General features: G+C 36.7%; 1 protein-coding gene across 1 annotated transcript in view; it reads left to right on the forward strand.

Annotated features, from left to right (window-relative positions):
• gbe1b (glucan (1,4-alpha-), branching enzyme 1b) overlaps positions 1-18,984 on the forward strand; it is a 323,593-nt gene that overhangs the window by 276,684 nt on the left and 27,925 nt on the right. The window contains exon 15 of the mRNA XM_030152339.1: positions 7,042-7,159. Within this exon, the coding sequence (XP_030008199.1) occupies positions 7,042-7,159 (118 nt within the window). The remainder of the gene's footprint in view (positions 1-7,041; positions 7,160-18,984) is intronic.

An 18,984-nucleotide genomic window follows, 5' to 3' on the forward strand; every position in this document is an offset into this window, starting at 1 on the left:
TTGGCTTCCATGCACTCTTATTCCTCTGCGACTACCATTTCTTTGACTCTGATGTAACTTGCACAGGCTGAGTAGAAAGCACAAAAAGTCAAATCTGAAAAGGCAAGATATGGTATTTAGAATGCTTACAAGGCCATGCCACATTCCTCAGATGTGCACACACCTCGCTCCGCTCTTGCACCCACGCCAGGGTGCTATTACTTTTATAAAGCCAGAAAAACGACAAGCTGATGGAGAAACTAAATGGTGCCTCAGTCTGCAATCATGGACATGGCCAGATTGTTTTCAGGTCATCAGTCGGTCTAATCATCAGTCTTCGGACTACCCTCTTTTTTTCCGCTCATTGGGCAAAATTGATTGTGTTCTTAAATCTTCCCCTTTATTCACAAAGGCCGTATTGATTACAATACTTTACAGCTGAACTGCAAGCTGTTGCAGTCATCTGTAGCCACTAACAAAGATGTAATCGCTCAGAGCTCCCAACCACCAATTTGTGTTGGTACTCGCTTCCTTACAGAGAAGTTCTCCAGGGATTCGGAATTACAGTAACTAGGCCTCATTTCCACTGAGCTTTCTGCCAGACATGTACCCAGATCACATACAACACACAAGAACATTCCACATGTTGCACTGGATTGGTAGAAGAATTTCAAATTCCATCTGAAACATATTGTTTTACCATAAAATATTTATTGCAAAATATTACAAATATAGTCCGTGTAGAATTACTCTAAGTTAAAAGTTGATTGTTTCAGCCTTTAAATTCACATTCATTTTTAAGTTTCCCCCGCAAGGAATATAGCTCGAGAGAATATATTTTCTTCTGATGATTATTGTAAAACCTTCCAAAAGCAAAATGGGTTTGTTCTATCAATAAAACATCATAGTTTAGAGGAGGAGCCCTTTCTCTTCAGCAGAAACAATGCACACAGCTGCACTTCTTTTTAATCATCGCTATCAAAGCAGACAAGAAGGCAGCAAAAGTGGAATTTTCCCAGCTCTGGGGCAGAATGAGGCAGTGTTTGAGGATCACACTCAAACTCCACAATATCGCCTATGGAGAGATAAGGTGATTATTCAACCAGCCAATTATGGGGCCCTTTGCATGTCTGCTTAGCTCTCCTGATGTTTGTTATGATAGCGCTCCTCAGAGTGGCTGTCTCTAAGAGGCATGAGTAAATAATACACAGCACAGATGTTTGTGGGTTTTTGCATGATACTTTGACATTAAGTTACATCTAGTTACCAAACTAAACTTTTGTGTGGATTACAAAAATGCATTGTATATAAAAAAAAAAATGCATTGTACATACTGCACAGGTGTCAAACATGCGGCCCAGGGGCCAAATCCGGCCCGCCAAGGGGTCCAGTCCAGCCCTTGGGATGTATTTGTGAAATGCAAAAATTACACTAAGATGTTAACAATTATTTTAGTTCAGGTTCCACATTCAGACCAAGTCAGTCTCAAGTGGGTCATAGTAACCTATAAATACTCAACTCCAAAATTTTCTCTTTGTAAATGTAAATGTTTTCATGTATTTACACTAAAACCAAGTATAATATTGCAAAAATATCTGAATAACCTGAAATGTCTTAAGAGAAGTACATGCAATTTTAACAATATTCCACCTGTTATTAAATGTTTTGTAGATCCACTGTGATCTGTAAGTTATAATGTACATGTGTAAATGATAAACTGAAGCATAATATTGTTAAAATTACACTTTTTTTTCAGTTTGTTCATTTTATTCACATTGTTTGAAGGGATATTTTGTAGATGTAAACATTTTCATAAGGCAATTTTACTTTTTTCGCTCTAAAACATAGAGAAAAGATTGGATTTGACATTATTTATACATTATTCTATTATAATTTTACCTGTTCAGCCTACTTCAGATCAAATTTAGTTGAATGTGGCCCCTGAACTAAAATGAGTTTGACACCCCTGACATACAGTATGTTACGCTAGTTTATTTTTAACATAGTAATGATCAACAATATTTAATGAGGACGACGGGTGAGGCTTGTAACACAAAGATTAGCATCGCAACTGTGAAGCGCAAGTAGTGGAGCATCATGTTATGGGATTGTTTTAACTAATCAAGGAATGGTGCACTTCTTCAAACCAGTGGCATCAGAAGGAGAATTGTGTGGGTTCTGTAGATGTCAACCTGCAAGTGTAATGGATGTGTGATCAGGACAATGACCCTAAGCATAGTTCCACAGTGGAAAAAACACAGCTGAAGGCCAGGAAACTAAATGGCTTCAAGTGGCCATCACAAAGCCCTGACCTTAATCTAGAACACAGGTGTCAAACATGTGGCCCGGGGGCCAAATCTGGCCCGCCAAAGGGTCCAGTCCGGCCCTTTGGATGAATTTGTGAAATGCAAAAAATACACTAAAATATTAACAATCCTTTTAGTTCAGGTTCCACATTCAGACCAATTCAATCTCAAGTGGGTCAGACCAGTAAAATACTATCATAATAACATAAAAACAATGACAACTCCAAATGTTTCTCTTTGTAAATGTAAATATTTTCATGTATTTACACTAAAACAAAGTGTAATTTCACAAAAAATGTGAATAACCTGAACAAATGTGAACAACCTGAAATGTCTTAAGAGAAGTAAGTGTAATTTTAACAATATTCTGCCTGTTATTAAATGTTTTGTGTATTTGTAGATCCACTGTGATCTGTAAGTTATAATGTACATGTGTAAATGATAAACTGAGGCAGAATATTGTTAAAATTACACTCATTTTTTCAGTTTGTTCATGTTAATCACATCTTTTGAAAGGATAGTTTGTAGATGTAAGCCTTTTCATAACGTAAATTTACTTTTTTTTTGCTCTAAAACACAGAGAAAAGTTTAGAGTTGACATTATTTCTATATTTTTGTGTTATTATTTTACTGGTTCGGCCCACTGCAGATCAAATTTTGCTAAATGTGGCCCCTGAATTAACATGAGTTTGACACCCCTGATCTAAAACAATTGTGGGTCTGAACTGAAAAGGCAGGATGGTGCAAGCCTCACAAAACCTGACAGGAATGGACCAAAACACTCCTGCACTGAGTCAAACCCATGTGACTGATAAAAGTTTACACCATTTAACCCATAAAGACCCAAACATCCGTCCCCAACCAGAAGTACCTACCTGTTGATCCATTAATCCTATCAGTACATCTAAATATTTGGTGTAAAATACAGTTTGTCATCAGATATGACCCATTTGGACGTTCAGAGGCACTTTAGTTGCCATGGAAACACTGTCATCTGCTACAACATTGATTCACCAGTAAAACCCATGGAGTTGGATCAATGACGGTGGATGGATGTGCTCGCTTTATGTTCAGTTAATGATAGATTTACCTGAGAAAGTCACATTTTCTTTAACTTTCTTTCCGCAACTTTAAACTAATTGAAACTAATCTAAATTTTTATGAACTATGGAGCTCGTAAGGCAGTATTTCTCAACCTTGGGGTCGGTACCCCACATGGGGTCGACTGGAATTCAAATGGGGTCACCTGAAATGTCTAGTTATTGATAAAAAGTTAAAAAAAAAAAAAAAAAAAAAAAGACAGGGGCAGTAAATCTACCTGACTGGCCACTTTAAAATCCAAGATGATGACCATTTTTCAAAATAGGTGCCGAATACATCTACTGAAAATGAAATTTCTTATAAAAACCAGTGCACTGTGTCGTATGGAGGCTCACTTTTACAGTTTAACACTTAAGTCGGTGTTTTTCAACCTAGGGATCGGGCCTGGAATTCAAATGGGGTCATCTGAGATTTTTAGTAATTGATTAAAAAAAAAACATACTAATAAAAAATATATGCTGCCATTGATCCAACTCCATGGATTTTACTGGTGAATCAATGTTGTAGAAGATGACGGTGTTTCCATGGTAACTACGGAGCCTTTGAACGTCCAGATGGGTCATGAAAAGATGACGAACTGCATTTTACACCAATTATTTACATGTATTGATAGGATTAGTGGATCAACAGAAAATTAAACTTGTTCTATCAGTACAGGGGTGTCAAACTCATTTTAGTTCAGGGGCCACATTCAACTAAATTTGATCTGAAGTGGGCCAAACAGGTAAAATTATAATAGAAAAATGTAGAAATAATGTCAAATCCAATCTTTTCTCTATGTTTTAGAGCAGGGGTGTCAAACTTATTTTCTTCCAGGGGCCACATTCAGCCCGATTTGATCTCCAGTAAAATAATAGCATAATAACCTATAAATAATGACAACTCTAAATCTTTTATATGCAAAAAAATAACATGAAATGATGAAACTATTTCTATCCAAAACAAAAAAGATGTGAATAAAAGGAAAAAAATGAAATTTCTGAAGAAAAATAAGTACCATTTTATCAATATTATGCCTCAACTTATGATTTCTACATGTGCATTACAGATCAGATCTACCAAAACACACAACAGGCAGAATATTGTTAAAATTGCACTTATTTTTCTTTAGACATTTCAGGTTGTTCATATTTGTTCAGGTTATTGACATTTTATTGTTAAAGGATATCAGAATTTAACGTCCTTTGCAATAAATTAAAGAGAAAAAGTTGGTGTTGCCATTATTTAGAGGCATAATGTCATTATTTTTCTTACATTAAACTGAGAAGAAAATTTGGAGTCATTATTTATAGGTTATTAAGCTGTTATTTTTGAGTTTGATACCCTTGACTGTTAATATCTTCAGGGTAATTTTTGCATTTTGCACTTTGTAAATTCATCTCGCAGGCCGGATTGGAACCTTTGGCGGGCCGGTTTTGGCCCCCGGGCCGCATGTTTGACACCTGTGTATCAGTAAATAATACTGTTTGCCAGTGGATGTTTGGGTCCTTATGGGTTAATCCAGTGTTTTTCAACCTTGGGGTCGGGACCCTATTTGGGGTCGCCTGGAATTCAAATGGGGTTACCTGAAATTTCTAGTAATTGATAAAAAAACAAAACAAAACAAAAAAAACTTACTCATAAAAAATATATGGTGAGTTGACAGAGACAATCCCAATCCATAAAAGACATGACAATCTGTGAAGCTGAAACTGAAGCACTGTGGTACTGTTTATCTGTCAAATGTTAATTGTGGTCAGTTTCAGATGCTGCAGCTCTTTCACAATTCATAGTTTGAGTTCTTGTTTGTTCAGTATTAATTGTCAGCCTTGTAAATCCAAGCTGGACTGACTGTACATATCCTGACCAAGGAAAATCAAATTCTCACTTTGTGCAGTAATCTACACCTGGCTTTTCTCGTCTAAAATTATTTGCAAAATAGTATAGCAAACTATTACATGATCATAAGGTCTGAGGTCTCCAGAAATTTGTGATGTTAAATTGGGGTCATGAGCCATAAAAGGTTAGGAACCACTGGTTTAATACCTGTTGATCCACTAATCCTATCAAAAGTATTGCGAGATCTCACAAAACTTGACCCGATTTTTTTTTTTCTTTAATTTTTTTTTCTCTCAACGTCCCCTTTTGGGCTCCGTAATGAACATCTTCATGATCAGTAAATTAAATAGAGGAAAATACCTGGTTTATATTAATAAAAACACAAAATACAGAGGATAATATAATAAATGGTGATAAATCACTTAAGAAAGGTTAGATTTAGAAAAAAAAAAAAATTGGGAACTGACATAAAAGGAGCACTGGGCCTTTATGGTTTAAAGGCAGTTCTGAGTGCATAGAGTTGTCAATTTGATCTAATAAACAAATGTGAAAATAAAAATGATCTTTACTGTTGGTCTGAAAGCTTACTAAGCCAACTAAAATACCAAGGTCAAGAGAGGAAAAAAATAAAATAAAATTATATATATATATATATATATATATATATATATATATTTTGATGCAACATTCAGATATTGTGAGTATGAATGCAGTTTGTAAAAAGAAAATGTAAACATCCAACTTGGAGTGTATGCCCAGTTCTTCACTGGAGCCTATAAATGATTTACATTTTATATTCCATGCAGCATCTCATATTTTCATTTTGACATATTTCATAAACTGGGAATACTTTTATGGAGGAAGCACAGCAGAGAGACTGTGCAAACAAATGAAGAAAAAGTGATGGAGAGGAGCCCTTCTTACTCCTTCACTTCCGACTGACGTAGTAAACACATCTTTTCTATACATGACAGAAAGCAGTTACTTTTTTTTTTTCTTTTCTTTTTTAATTCTCTTAGTGCTGCAAAGAAAGATGCAATGCCATTAAAACTATTCCACTACTAGGATGTGTTTTATTGTTTCGCATTTGTGCATCAGAATGGAAGTTTAGAAGATGGTGAGCTTGGAGATTTGCGATTTTTTTTTTTTTTTTTTTTTTTTTTTTTAAGCAAACCTGACAACTACAGATTCATCTTTACTCGGCACTGTTGCAAAAACTACAAATTCAGTTGAAAAAAAAAAAAAATCAATATCTAGTCTGTTTATTTTCTGCATTATGCATTGAGTTAATTGTGATCAATTTGCAGTAATTTGCTCTTACTTTGATTTTAATGAGTGTTTTCTCTTGATCATTGTCAGATGCCTAAGTATTCCACTGTGACTTAAAGTTGTAAAACAATAAATACGAACAAATCCCAGAGGGTTGACTGTCTTTTTTTAGACACGTTATTTGTGTGTGTTTGTTGTCACTCATTTGGATCACTTTTTTTTTCCTTTTTTTTTTTTTTTTTTTTTTGCTGAAATTCATTATTTATGCATTGAATTAGGTAAATTAGACAGGCAGGCTGGATGGCTGAATCACTTTTGTATTTATGTAAATTTCCGGCAGCGTTCTCTTTGTTACTGCTCTGCACTGTCACTTCACTCTACTGTGAGGGGGTGATGAATGCTGATGGATGTGAGGATTTCAATGAGTATAAAGCTGCTGAGCGCTGCTAAACCAACTTTCCACACCAAAAGCACTAGTGATAAAAACCTCTTCTTGTGCTTCTTATGTCCTAGATCTTATAATCTACTTTCCCACTGCTATCGCATCCTTAACCCTCTTCTTTGTCAGATACAAAATCAAGCTGGATTCAGATGAGGTTCTGTATGGAGGTCATGGACGACTGGACCACAATACCGAGTTCTTCACAGAGCGTCAACCCTTCAACGGACGCTCCAACTCCATGAGGGTAAATACTGTCGACATTACACATATGACTAATCTAATGTCATCTTCTTTTGAATGTCATTGAGTCCAAAACATGATGAAAACTGCAATTACCAGTCCAGGGCCAATGTCTAGGACTTTTCTGATAACCCACGCTATATCACTACTCCACTCTGCATGCTAATTCTAACGAGGATTTAAGCACATAATACTGTCACTATGCAAAAGTGACTAAATTAGGGGATTCTCATAATGTCAGAATGCATACTTAATGATTTTTGAGTGTGGCAATGATGGATTCTATTGTCCTTCAGCACAATGCAACGTTAATGTGGGAGATGCTCATAGATGGAAAACACACATATAAATAATAAGTAATGACAAAACCAAATAAATAATATTTGAGGAAATGTTAAAGGCTATACACCACAGGTGTCAAACATGCAGCCTGGGGGCCAAATTCAGCCCGCCAAAGGGTCCGATCTGGCCCGTAGGATGAATTTGTGAAATGCAAAACTTACACTGAAGATATTAACAATCAATGGTATAAAAATCATTTTATTTCAGGTTCCATACATACACATACAGGGTGGGGAAGCAAAATTTACAATGAACATTTAGTTGTTTTTTCTCAGCAGGCACTATCTCAATTGTTTTGAAACCAAACATATATTGATGTCATAATCATACCTAACACTATTATCCATACCTTTTCAGAAACTTTTGCCCATATGAGTAATCAGGAAAGCAAACGTCAAAGAGTGTGTGATTTGCTGAATGCACTCGTCACACCAAAGGAGATTTCAAAAATAGTTGGAGTGTCCATAAAGACTGTTTATAATGGAAAGAAGAGAATGACTATGAGCAAAACTATTACGAGAAAGTCTGGAAGATACTATTAAAGAAGAATGGGAGAAGTTGTCACCCCAATATTTGAGGAACACTTGCGCAAGTTTCAGGAAGCGTGTGAAGGCAGTTATTGAGAAAGAAGGAGGACACATAGAATAAAAACATTTTCTGTTATGTCAATTTTCTTGTGGCAAATAAATTTTCATGACTTTCAATAAACTAATTGGTCATACACTGTCTTTCAATCCCTGCCTCAAAATATTGTAAATTTTGCTTCCCCACCCTGTATAAACCAATTAGATCTCCACTGGGTCAGACCAGAAAAATACTGTCATAAATAATGACAACTGCAGATTTTATCTTTGTTTTAGGTTAAAAAAAAAAGGAAAACTACATGAAAATGTTTCCATTAACAAACTATCCTTTTACAAAAAATGTGAATAACCTGAAGAAATATGAACAACATGAAATGTCTTGACAAAAGTAAATGCAATTTTATCACTATTATACCTGTTACTAAATGTTTTGTGTATTTGTAATTGTAATGTAAGTTGTAATGCACATGTATAAATGAAAAACTGATGCAGAATATTGTTAAAACTGCACTTGTTTTTCTTAGGATATTTCAAGTTGTTCACGTTATTCATATTTTTAAGGAAACTATGTAGGTATAAACATTATCATAATGTAATTTTACTTTTTTCACTGGTATTATTTTACTGGTCCGGCCCACTTGAGATCATATTGGGGTGAATGTGGCCCCTGAACTAAAATGAGTTTGACACCCCTGCTATACACCTTAAAAAAAACACTTTACAGACTCCTTCTAAACCATCACTTTTGGCCTTTTGGCAGTGTTTTGTGCTGTATTCGCCTGCAGAGACCTTGCCCTCTGTTGGTATTTTCTATTTTCTTCTTGTTTTGTTGTGTTTGGGACATTTTTGGGCGTCGACCTTCCGGCAGAAAGTTTGCACCTGCAGCCGATAAGAGCATCACGTAGCATGCGTGGGTGGAACAATACAAGCAAAGGAAGTGACTCTGATTACATGGCTTTCTCCTCTTTCTGCTCCTCTCACTTACACCTGGGATTCAAAGCCTGAGTCACCTCTGTGGGGCGACTCCATCACGTCGACGCTACATCTAGGTCGCCATATGTTCACGCCAGCTTCAACGTTTCTAAGAAGAGCGAGGAGTTCAAGCAGTCATATGATGCACACCGAGCCATGACATTCTAACCCCTGACAGGCAAAGTGGTAATAATATGGATTATCTCCTTCCAATGGGACCTGTCAGTGGGTGGGATATATTAGGCAGCAAAGTGAACATTTAGCCCTGAAAGGTGAGGTGTTAGAAACAGCAAAACGGGCAAGAGTAGAGATTCCATTCCCAATGTAAAGTAGGTCGTACCAACTAAAAATATCTAAAGAACAACAACTGGATCAAAACAACAGAGCATCTATGGGAGCACCACCAGTCTAATATTGCATAGGTTCCCCTTTTTCCACAAAACCAGCTCTGACCCCAGGCCTAGACTCCACCAGACCTCTGAAGGTGTGCTTTGGTATCTGGACCAAGACGTTAACAGCAGATCCCTGAAGTCCTGGAAGTAGAGAGGTGGACTTGGACATGGATCAGACTTATTTGTCCAACACCTCCTACAGATGATCAATTGACCTGAGATTAGGATTTTTTTTATTTTTACCTCCATCAAAGAACAGAGGAGGTTATGTTTTCATCTGGGTTGGTTTGTTTGTCTGTTAGCAAGATAACTCAAAAAGTTATGGGAGGATTTTGATGACATTTTCAGGAAATGTTAATACAGGCACAAGGAACAAATGACAAAATTTTGGTGGTGCTCGGGGGGGGGGTCTGCCTTGGTGGAGGTCTGTGCTCTCTGAGTGCTTTTCTAGTTTTCTTAGCTTACCAGCCGGTCATCTGTTGTTGTCTGTCATCCGTTACAAAACTTTCAATCATCTTCTTCTTCGAAACTACAATTCTGATTGACTTCAAACTTGGTATACAGTTCTTTGCGATGTCAACAAAAGTTAGCAAAATTATTTGGATCTGGATCTGATTCTGGATTTGGTGCGACTTTTGAAAAATTTCCCCATTATAAGAGATAGGGAGTGGATCGATGCAATAACTCAGTAAATATAAATGATATCAAGTGTAAATTTCTACAGTCCAGCCCTGATGGGGAGATGACCGAAACATAATGTCCACATGCTGATCAGGATCTTCTTCTGGATCCGGGAACTTACGGAAAATTTAACATGGGCTCTTATGGGGAAAAATTTTCAATCGTCTTCTTCTCCAAAACTACAGTTCTGATTGACTTCAAACTTGGTATCCAGCTTCTTTATGATGATGTCAACACAAGGTATTGAAATTATTTGGATCTGGATCTGATTCTGGATTTGGTGCGATGTGAAATTTTCCCATTATAAGAGATAGGAAGTGGATTGATGCAATAAATCAGTAAGTATCAATGATATCAAGTTGGAATTTGATTTTTTACAGATCTGATTGGAATATGACCAAAACATGGGCTCTTTCTGTAATATAATAAATACACAGAACTGGGTGATAATAAATGGCATCTGGATACATTTCCCAAAGCTTTTCATTTGGCCGGTAAGCTACAGGGCCATTGGTCCTATTTTTTATTCATTCATTCATTTTCTGAACCCGCTTTATCCTCACTAGGGTCACGGGGGTCACTGGAGCCAATCCCAGCGACTTATGGGTGAAGGTGGGGTACACCCTGGACATGTCACCAGTTCATCACAGGGCTGACATATAGAGACAAACAATCACTCTCGTATTCACACCTATGGACAATTTAGATTAACCTATCAGTGCATGTCTTTGGATGGTGGGAGGAAGCCAGAGTAACTGGAGAGAACTTACAAACTCCACACAGAAAGGTCCCACCCCCATCGACTGGCGTTGGAATGGAACCCAGGACCTTCTTGCTGTGAGGCACTAGTGCTCCACTGCACCACCATGTCACCCACTTTTATTTTTTTAATCTTTATTTAACCAGATAAAACCCATTTAGATGAAGATCTCTTTCACAAGGGCGACCTGGCCAAGAGGTCAGCAGCACACGTCATAAGAACAGTTACGAGGAAGTGACAGTGTCGATTAAAACATACAATTTTAGCGCTGCAATAGTGTTTTCAACAAGAAGTGCTGGAGCTATAACACAACAACAAACAATAATTTGAAATGTAAAACACATACACTGTCCAATGGTCTCAAGCTGTCTGTCCCTCAGGATAGAACGGAAGGCTCCAAGTGGAATAATTTCATAGAGTTTCACTTCAGTCTGTATCATATTCCATGCCGAGGGGGCGGCAATGCTGAAAGCTCTTCACCCAAATTCAGTCCGTACCCGAGGAACAGATAAAACAAGTGTAGTGCAAGAACTCAAGGCATAGCAGCTGCTTGTTTTCTGCAATAAAATGCACAAATAAGGAGGAATCAAACTTAAAAGACCCTTATAAGTTTGGTTCAGCCAATCAAAGAAGGCCAGGATGTCCTTCCTTTGTCCATTTTTGGTCGGTGCTAACCACTGCAGACCAGGAACACCCAACAAGACCTGCAGTTGTGGAGATGCTCTGACCCAGCCATCACCGTTACAATCAAAGTCAATCAAGTCCTTACAAATTAACATTTTCCTGCTTCCAACACATCAGCTTTGAGGGCTAAATGTTCACTTGCTGCCTGATATATCCAACCCAGTGAAAGGTGCCATTGTAATGAAATAATCTATATTATTACCACTTCTGCTCCTGTCAGTGGTTACAATGTTATGGCTGATCTGTGTATATGTAACCTCTGAGCAGGAAAGAGATTACAAACCGCAATATTTTATCATGTTAGGGCTGCGGCTTAGGAGGTAGTTCAATAACCAAAAGGTTGGTGGTTTAAATCCCACTCCATCCTAGTCATGTGCTGCACTTCACCCACCTTGCCTCCAGTGTCCCTCACACTGGTGCATGAATGCATGTGAATGTTTGGTGATGGTCAGAGGGGCCGTTTGGTGCAGATTGGCAGCCTCGCTTCCATCAGCCTGCCCATCTGCTACACATGTAGATTACCACCACCAGAGAGTGAATGAATAATGGATCACTAATGGGTCTGATCAAGTGAACGTGAACATCAACATTAAAAAGTAAATTTGCACACATCATTTGTCAAGTGGGCTAATTTTTTAGCTAAAGATCTCTGTTTGTTTTTTGAAATACCACTTGTAGAAAAAAGTTACACAAGGCCAAGTTCGCCTGTCACCGGCTACAGCAGAAAAAAGTGAAGGTGAAGGAGTGTCCATCTCAGGCTCCTAACCTCAATGTCATTGAGCCACTTTGGGGAGGTCTCAAACATGCGGTTCATGCAAGAAAACCCACAATATTTAAGGAAATGAAGATGTTTTGCTTAGAAGAATGGACAGCTTTACCATCTGAGAAAATAAAGAACCTCATCCACAACTACAGAGGATTAAGAAGATCAGCCCCCCCCCTCTGGTTTTTACATCCCTACTTCTGCTCAATGAATTTCATCCTGGGGGAGGGGGGGACGACAACCAACCAATTAAAATAACAGGCAGGTTGTGACCATTTTCTTACACCTATATTATCTCCTACATTACTGGCACTAACGTTCACCTGAACCGAACTGTCGGCAGTCTCAGAATTCGCGAACATCCCCATGCACTGAGGCGCCGTAAAGGGGGGTTAAACGTGACAAAGTCAAGGGGCCTAGCATTTGTAGGGGGCCCATAGAACAGTGGAGGGGGTCCAGTGGATACAGGTTAGAAGATGTGAAAATTTCGTGTAAAGTCCACTGTATAAGGGAGGAATAGAACCCAGAAGTCGGATGTTGAAAGTATGTAAAGTTTCACTTTTGTTTCATGCCAGTGTTAGTTACATTAGTTATGGACCGCATCCCTATGTATATAACTGCTACCCCCACCCCCACCCCCCGGCTCCGACAAAAATAAATAAATAAATACCCCCCCCCCAGGTTTTTGGACAAATCACACCCGGAGAACTATGTAATGTAAACTTTTGATCAGGGTCATTTGGATAGTTTCTGTAAAAAGTGCAAACATATTGATAATAAATGGCTTCACCCAACCACTAGCCACAAGTGAAAGAAAAGTTTTTTGTATTATAAATTCATGTTCTCTGAAAAATGGCCAAAGAATCACAAATTCTGCTAAGGCATGTAGACTTATGAGCACAACTGTACGTGTCGTATACAGGTTTATTATATCCTTGTTGCATAATGTAAACATAAATAAAGTTTTAAGACTGTTGAAATCTCAGTCTGTAGGAGCCTTCAGTGACACATACAGAATAATAGGAAGTTTGAGCTTAGAATTTAGTGGAGTCAATGGTGTATTTATTCATGTTTTTTTCTTTAGGATATAACCACAATGACACAATTAGAATTAGTTTATTTGATCTATTTCAAGGCTGTTTTCTCATTCAACCACTGCTCTCACTTCCTCGTTTGCTGAGTGAAAAGGAGGAGTTTGAATATATCTGTTTACAAACACAAGCAAAAACTTTATCAAACTTTGCCTTTAGAAATTGTTTAAAACTATGTTAAAAGGGTTGCAACTTTCTCTCTATACCTGACAATTATAGTTGTTTATGCAAAGAATTAGGTGCACACTCAACCTATTTGCATTAAATTGAAAAATATGGTGAAGTACAAGTCCCTGAATTCAGGCTTTGTCCCTTTTTATGTTTCATTTCTGACTTCACAAATCAGTTTAATTAGCCCAGAATAGAATTTCCAGTGAGAGGCTCCTTTAAAGCAATTCTAATGAGGTTTAAGTGTGTTGTCATGAAAGAGGCCTGAGTGTTCTGGCAAAAAGCCACCATCTCCCTGGTCTGGGCCTCTCAGCTTTAACCGCTGCTCTATAATTTAGTATCTTTTCATTATTATGATTAGCTTTTTAATGCGGCATCCAGAAAGTGATCACATTTGGCTGCTTTCAAAAGAAGTCTAGATCTTTGTGTCTGGGGATTGTATCCATTTTTTTCGGGTTTCTCCCCAACATTAGGCTTTGTTTGTGAACATCATATTTTTGCCTTCATGCATTTTACTCAGCTCAAGCTGGCAATTATCCTGGAGTCACTGCTGAGCATTATGTGAATCTGATATTTACGGCTGCTTCAGATTCTCCAGCAAACAATGTGCATTATTCATGGTGTTAGAACTTACCTTTTCATGTGTACGCCTCTTAAACTCTAGCGGCGTCACGGAGGGGAGAAAAAAATATCTGGGAGACAAAAACCACTGGGCTTCTATCATGAAGACTGCTTAAGGCTAATACCATGAAATAGGTCAGTCCTTGGAATATAGAAAGACATACTAATATGCATTTTTTGAAGAATGCTTGAGGATCTTTCTCATGTTTTCCTCCTTTTTTTTTTTCCCCCCAATGCCATGTTTCTCTTGATTACATAAATGCTGCAAGGCAATAAGTTGTTTTTGAGTAAGGTCAGAGATGAATTAGTAAGAATCAGCACAGATAGCCCGACACTTGAACTGTAGCTGGGCTGATTGCTTATGCTAGATATTATGTTAATAATTCTGATTAATGCAAGAGGGCATTGATATCCATGAAGTGGTCTACACAGTCATGATCTCCTACTGTTGTTTTTCAATTTATTTAGTAAAATAAATATCTAAGAGCTGTGCACTTGAGCCCTATGCACCAGAATTCACACAGCACACGATGTGGTGTTTGTTTATCTGAAATCGAACACCGAACTCAAGTGTTGCATTTAAAGAGGCTATATGTAGTATCTATACTCTCAGATATTTTAAAAAAAATGATCTAAAATTATCATTAGTGTTTGGAATATAGAGCGCTGAGGTTCTGTCAAAGATGCCAATGTATTGGATTGTAGAGATATGAACTGAATGTATTTGCTATTTATTATTTATTTATTTTTTTAATATTTATTTAGGGTTTTGATTCAGTTGGTGGAGCGAGTCGTCCAATGACCAAAGGGTCGGCGGTTCAAATATTGGCTCCGATTGTTCATATGTCGAAGTGACCTTGGGCAAGACACTGAACTCCCAGTGGGGTCTGGCAGATGCCCACTGGTGTATTTGGGCGCCTTGAAGGTGGATAAAATGCGCTATATAACCATATTACCATTTAAAACAATTGGCCAAGGGATTTATGTGACCACTAGAGGGAGTACTGAGCAATCGTAATCGTGATATTAAGGTGACAGGATCTTTGACCAAAGCATCAGAAAGTGACCAGATGGGGTGAAAACCAACACGTGCACATCAGTTACTACCATTTAAAAGGATGTTTAAAACTAAGGTATTCAATAAATATACAATAAAGTGAGCTAATTATCAGTATAAATGTAAGATTTTGCTTAGATTATATTATTTGTTTTTTTATATTATTGTTTAAAACTGGCATCTTGTTATCTTGTTTTGTTTCTGCAACTTTCCATCTAATAAAAAGAATAGGCATAAATAAGTTGTTGCTTCAGCCTACGCCTTTTCACCCATGTTTAATATAGAAATCCAAACTGTATGTATGTAAATATTATGTTCTGTTAAACAGATGAATAACTTACTAACTAACTAACTAAAACCACTACAGGGTGGGGAAGCAAAATTTACAATGAACATTTAGTTGTTTTTTCTCAGCAGGCACTACGTCAATTGTTTTGAAACCAAACATATATTGATGTCATAATCATACCTAACACTATTATCCATACCTTTTCAGAAACTTTTGCCCATATGAGTAATCAGGAAAGCAAACGTCAAAGAGTGTGTGATTTGCTGAATGCACTCGTCACACCAAAGGAGATTTCAAAAATAGTTGGAGTGTCCATAAAGACTGTTTAGAATGGAAAGAAGAGAATGACTATGAGCAAAACTATTACGAGAAAGTCTGGAAGATACTATTAAAGAAGAATGGGAGAAGTTGTCACCCCAATATTTGAGGAACACTTGCGCAAGTTTCAGGAAGCGTGTGAAGGCAGTTATTGAGAAAGAAGGAGGACACATAGAATAAAAACATTTTCTATTATGTCAATTTTCTTGTGGCAAATAAATTCTCATGACTTTCAATAAACTAATTGGTCATACACTGTCTTTCAATCCCTGCCTCAAAATATTGTAAATTTTGCTTCCCCACCCTGTAAAAACTTTTATAGTCAAAGAAAGTCAGTGTTAAAAGATCGAAGCACTGTGTAAAGTAAAAGAACGGAGTTTGATGCTCAGATGGCAGCATTTTTTACGTGAGCGAGTTTGAATCTGGGGCTTATGATGGTATAAAGTTATTATGGGATGTTACTGTCTTTGCTAAGTTGCCATTCATTGATCGACAGTTCAGACTAAACTGTGACAGTTCTGACCTTGTGTGTTCGATTCCAAACAGATCTTTAGTGCAGCTACTGACAACACAAACTGTACAGAAAACAGTTGATTAGTGGTTTTACTGTGGCTGATTTCTGTCTAAAAACAGAGCTAAGCTAACAGAGCTGTAATGTAAACTATCAGCTGATGCAGCACATGAAGATTGTAATTCACGGTGTTATTTTGACCACCTGTGAAAATAAGCATCTATGAGTTTTAGTTTGAAGAAGAAAACTTGACAGTACCCTAATATAAATGTGTGCCAACAATGAACTTTAGCGTTTATTCAGTAAATGATACAATTTGTGGATATATAGCATTGATTCATTTTTGGTTTTGGTCGTAAGTGTGATCTGGTGCAAGGCTTCCCAATCCGTGTATCATTCGTTCATTCGTTTTTCAATTTAAAACCAAAAATCAAAAAACAAAAAAATGACTCGTTTTTTGTTTTTCATTTTCAAAACCAGAATGAAAAACTGAAAACGGTTTGTTTTTCCATTTCCCAATTTTGTGCTCAAATGAAAAATGGGAAAAAATGGATAACGACTGTTTCATCCGATTTAGCTATTTTCAGTATAGTTAAGTTGTCTGACCCGGAAGTAGTCATTACTAGGGAAAAAATAAACAAACGGAATCATGGCCGGACTGGAGGAATATTTTGCTATAATTAAGCAGCTGTTTGATACGTACGGAAGTGTATTGCATTCACAGAAAAAAATTAATTCGGCTCTGTTTTTCTGAATTAATTAATTCAGAAAAACAGAGCCGAATTTAATTTTTTTCAGAAAACAGTATCTCGTTAATTCGGAAAACTCCTTTTGTTTATTTTTTCCCTAGCAATGACTACTTCCGGGTCAGACAACTGAACTATATTGAAAATAGCAAAATCGGATGAAACGTTCGTTTTCCGTTATTTCCATTTTTCATTTGAGCACAAAATTGGGAAATGGAAAAACGAGCCGTTATCAGTTTTTCATTGTGGTTTTGAAAATGAAAAACAAAAAAATTAGTGGTCTTTTTGTTTTTTTGATAACTGGTTTTAAATTGAAAAACGAATGAACGAATGATACATGGATTCTTCCCCCTGCTGTTGAATTTGGAATATCAACGCGACATTCACCCCCTTTATGGGATAAGAACAGGGGACTAAATTTCAACCTTAGTGTGTTATTGGAGGATCTAACAAGACTTTCTTACTTTTGTGAAAAATTTCTAAATTTTTTGTTGTCATGTAGAAAAGCAAGGTCAATGAAGTTGCTGTATTTGTTTCCTTACTTGTAAGTGGCAAAAAAAGTAAATAAATACAAGAAGTAAATAAAAAAAAAAAAAAATACAAGAAAAACACATGTAAGGTGAAAGGAAAATGTATTTTAGAGCATTAAACCAACATTTTTAAAACATTAGACCAACATAAGTGCTGATCCAGACACCTGCCCACATCCACATTATCCCTTTGAACATCATTACTTACGTTAGTACCATTACTTCATGGTACTTAACAAAGCAGGTACACTCACCATTAGGGTGGTCCAATAATTTGAGAAAAAAATAAATTCAATGAAAGAAGTCTAGGCACCTTCCCAAATTGTTCCAAATTTCACTTTATTTTACTCAACCACAAGGCACTACATATAATTTATTGTTCACTTATACTTCCTTATATGTCATATTTTGTGGGAGTGTGGGGCTCGACATATAAAACAACTGTAAATACTATAGTCCTCCTACAAAAACGAGCAATACATATTATTAATAAGGCAGGTTACTATGAACATACTAATGAACTGTTTATAAAATCCCATATTATGAAATTTAATGATTTGGTTTACTATAAAATAATGCAAATAATGTATAAAGCCAAATTAAAGTTACTCCCTGTCTGTGTACAAAGGTTCTTCTCAACACGAGTCTAAATATGATTTGCGAGATGCTTGTAAATTTGTTGTACAAAAAGCTAAAAAAGAGACAAAAAGAAGATGTATATCTGTTGTTGGAGTTAAACTATGGAGTGAGGCCAGTATGGATTTAAGAATGTGTTGCCCATTTTTGATATTTAAAAAAATGGTACGTAAGGCAATTTTTGAAGGATGCAATTGTTAAGCTCTAACAAGCAATAGCTAAATTATTTATTTTTGAGTCTACATTAAATTACCATTAATTTGGTGGTTAAGTTTTCTATTTCTCTGGTTTATTTTCGCCTTTTTAGGTTTCGCTTGTTTGTTGGCTTGGATACACTGTTTTTTTGTTTTTTTTGTCTTTTTCTTTTTCCTATATTGGATGCTGGGTAGTTGAATATGTTATGTAGGACAGGCATTAATATAAGCATTTTGCTTCTGCCTGGGCCTTTTCAGTCATAACCTGTTGGTAATGTTTGTAATGTGTGAAGTGCTGTTGTTGACACTAGTTATTGTGTGACTGAATAAAGAATTTCATCATCATCATTTTATTTTGCAAAGTGTTAGGTTGATATATTCAGTGAATGGCAGTGCTCAAGATAGGTCAACCTCACAATGTATTTTCGATATTGTCCTATTTTGATAAAAAATAATCACAATTTTAGAGAACTTCTTTTCTCTGAGATGA

This window comes from Sphaeramia orbicularis, chromosome 13 (genome assembly GCF_902148855.1).
Source record: "Sphaeramia orbicularis chromosome 13, fSphaOr1.1, whole genome shotgun sequence".
Taxonomy (NCBI): Eukaryota; Metazoa; Chordata; class Actinopteri; order Kurtiformes; family Apogonidae; genus Sphaeramia; species Sphaeramia orbicularis.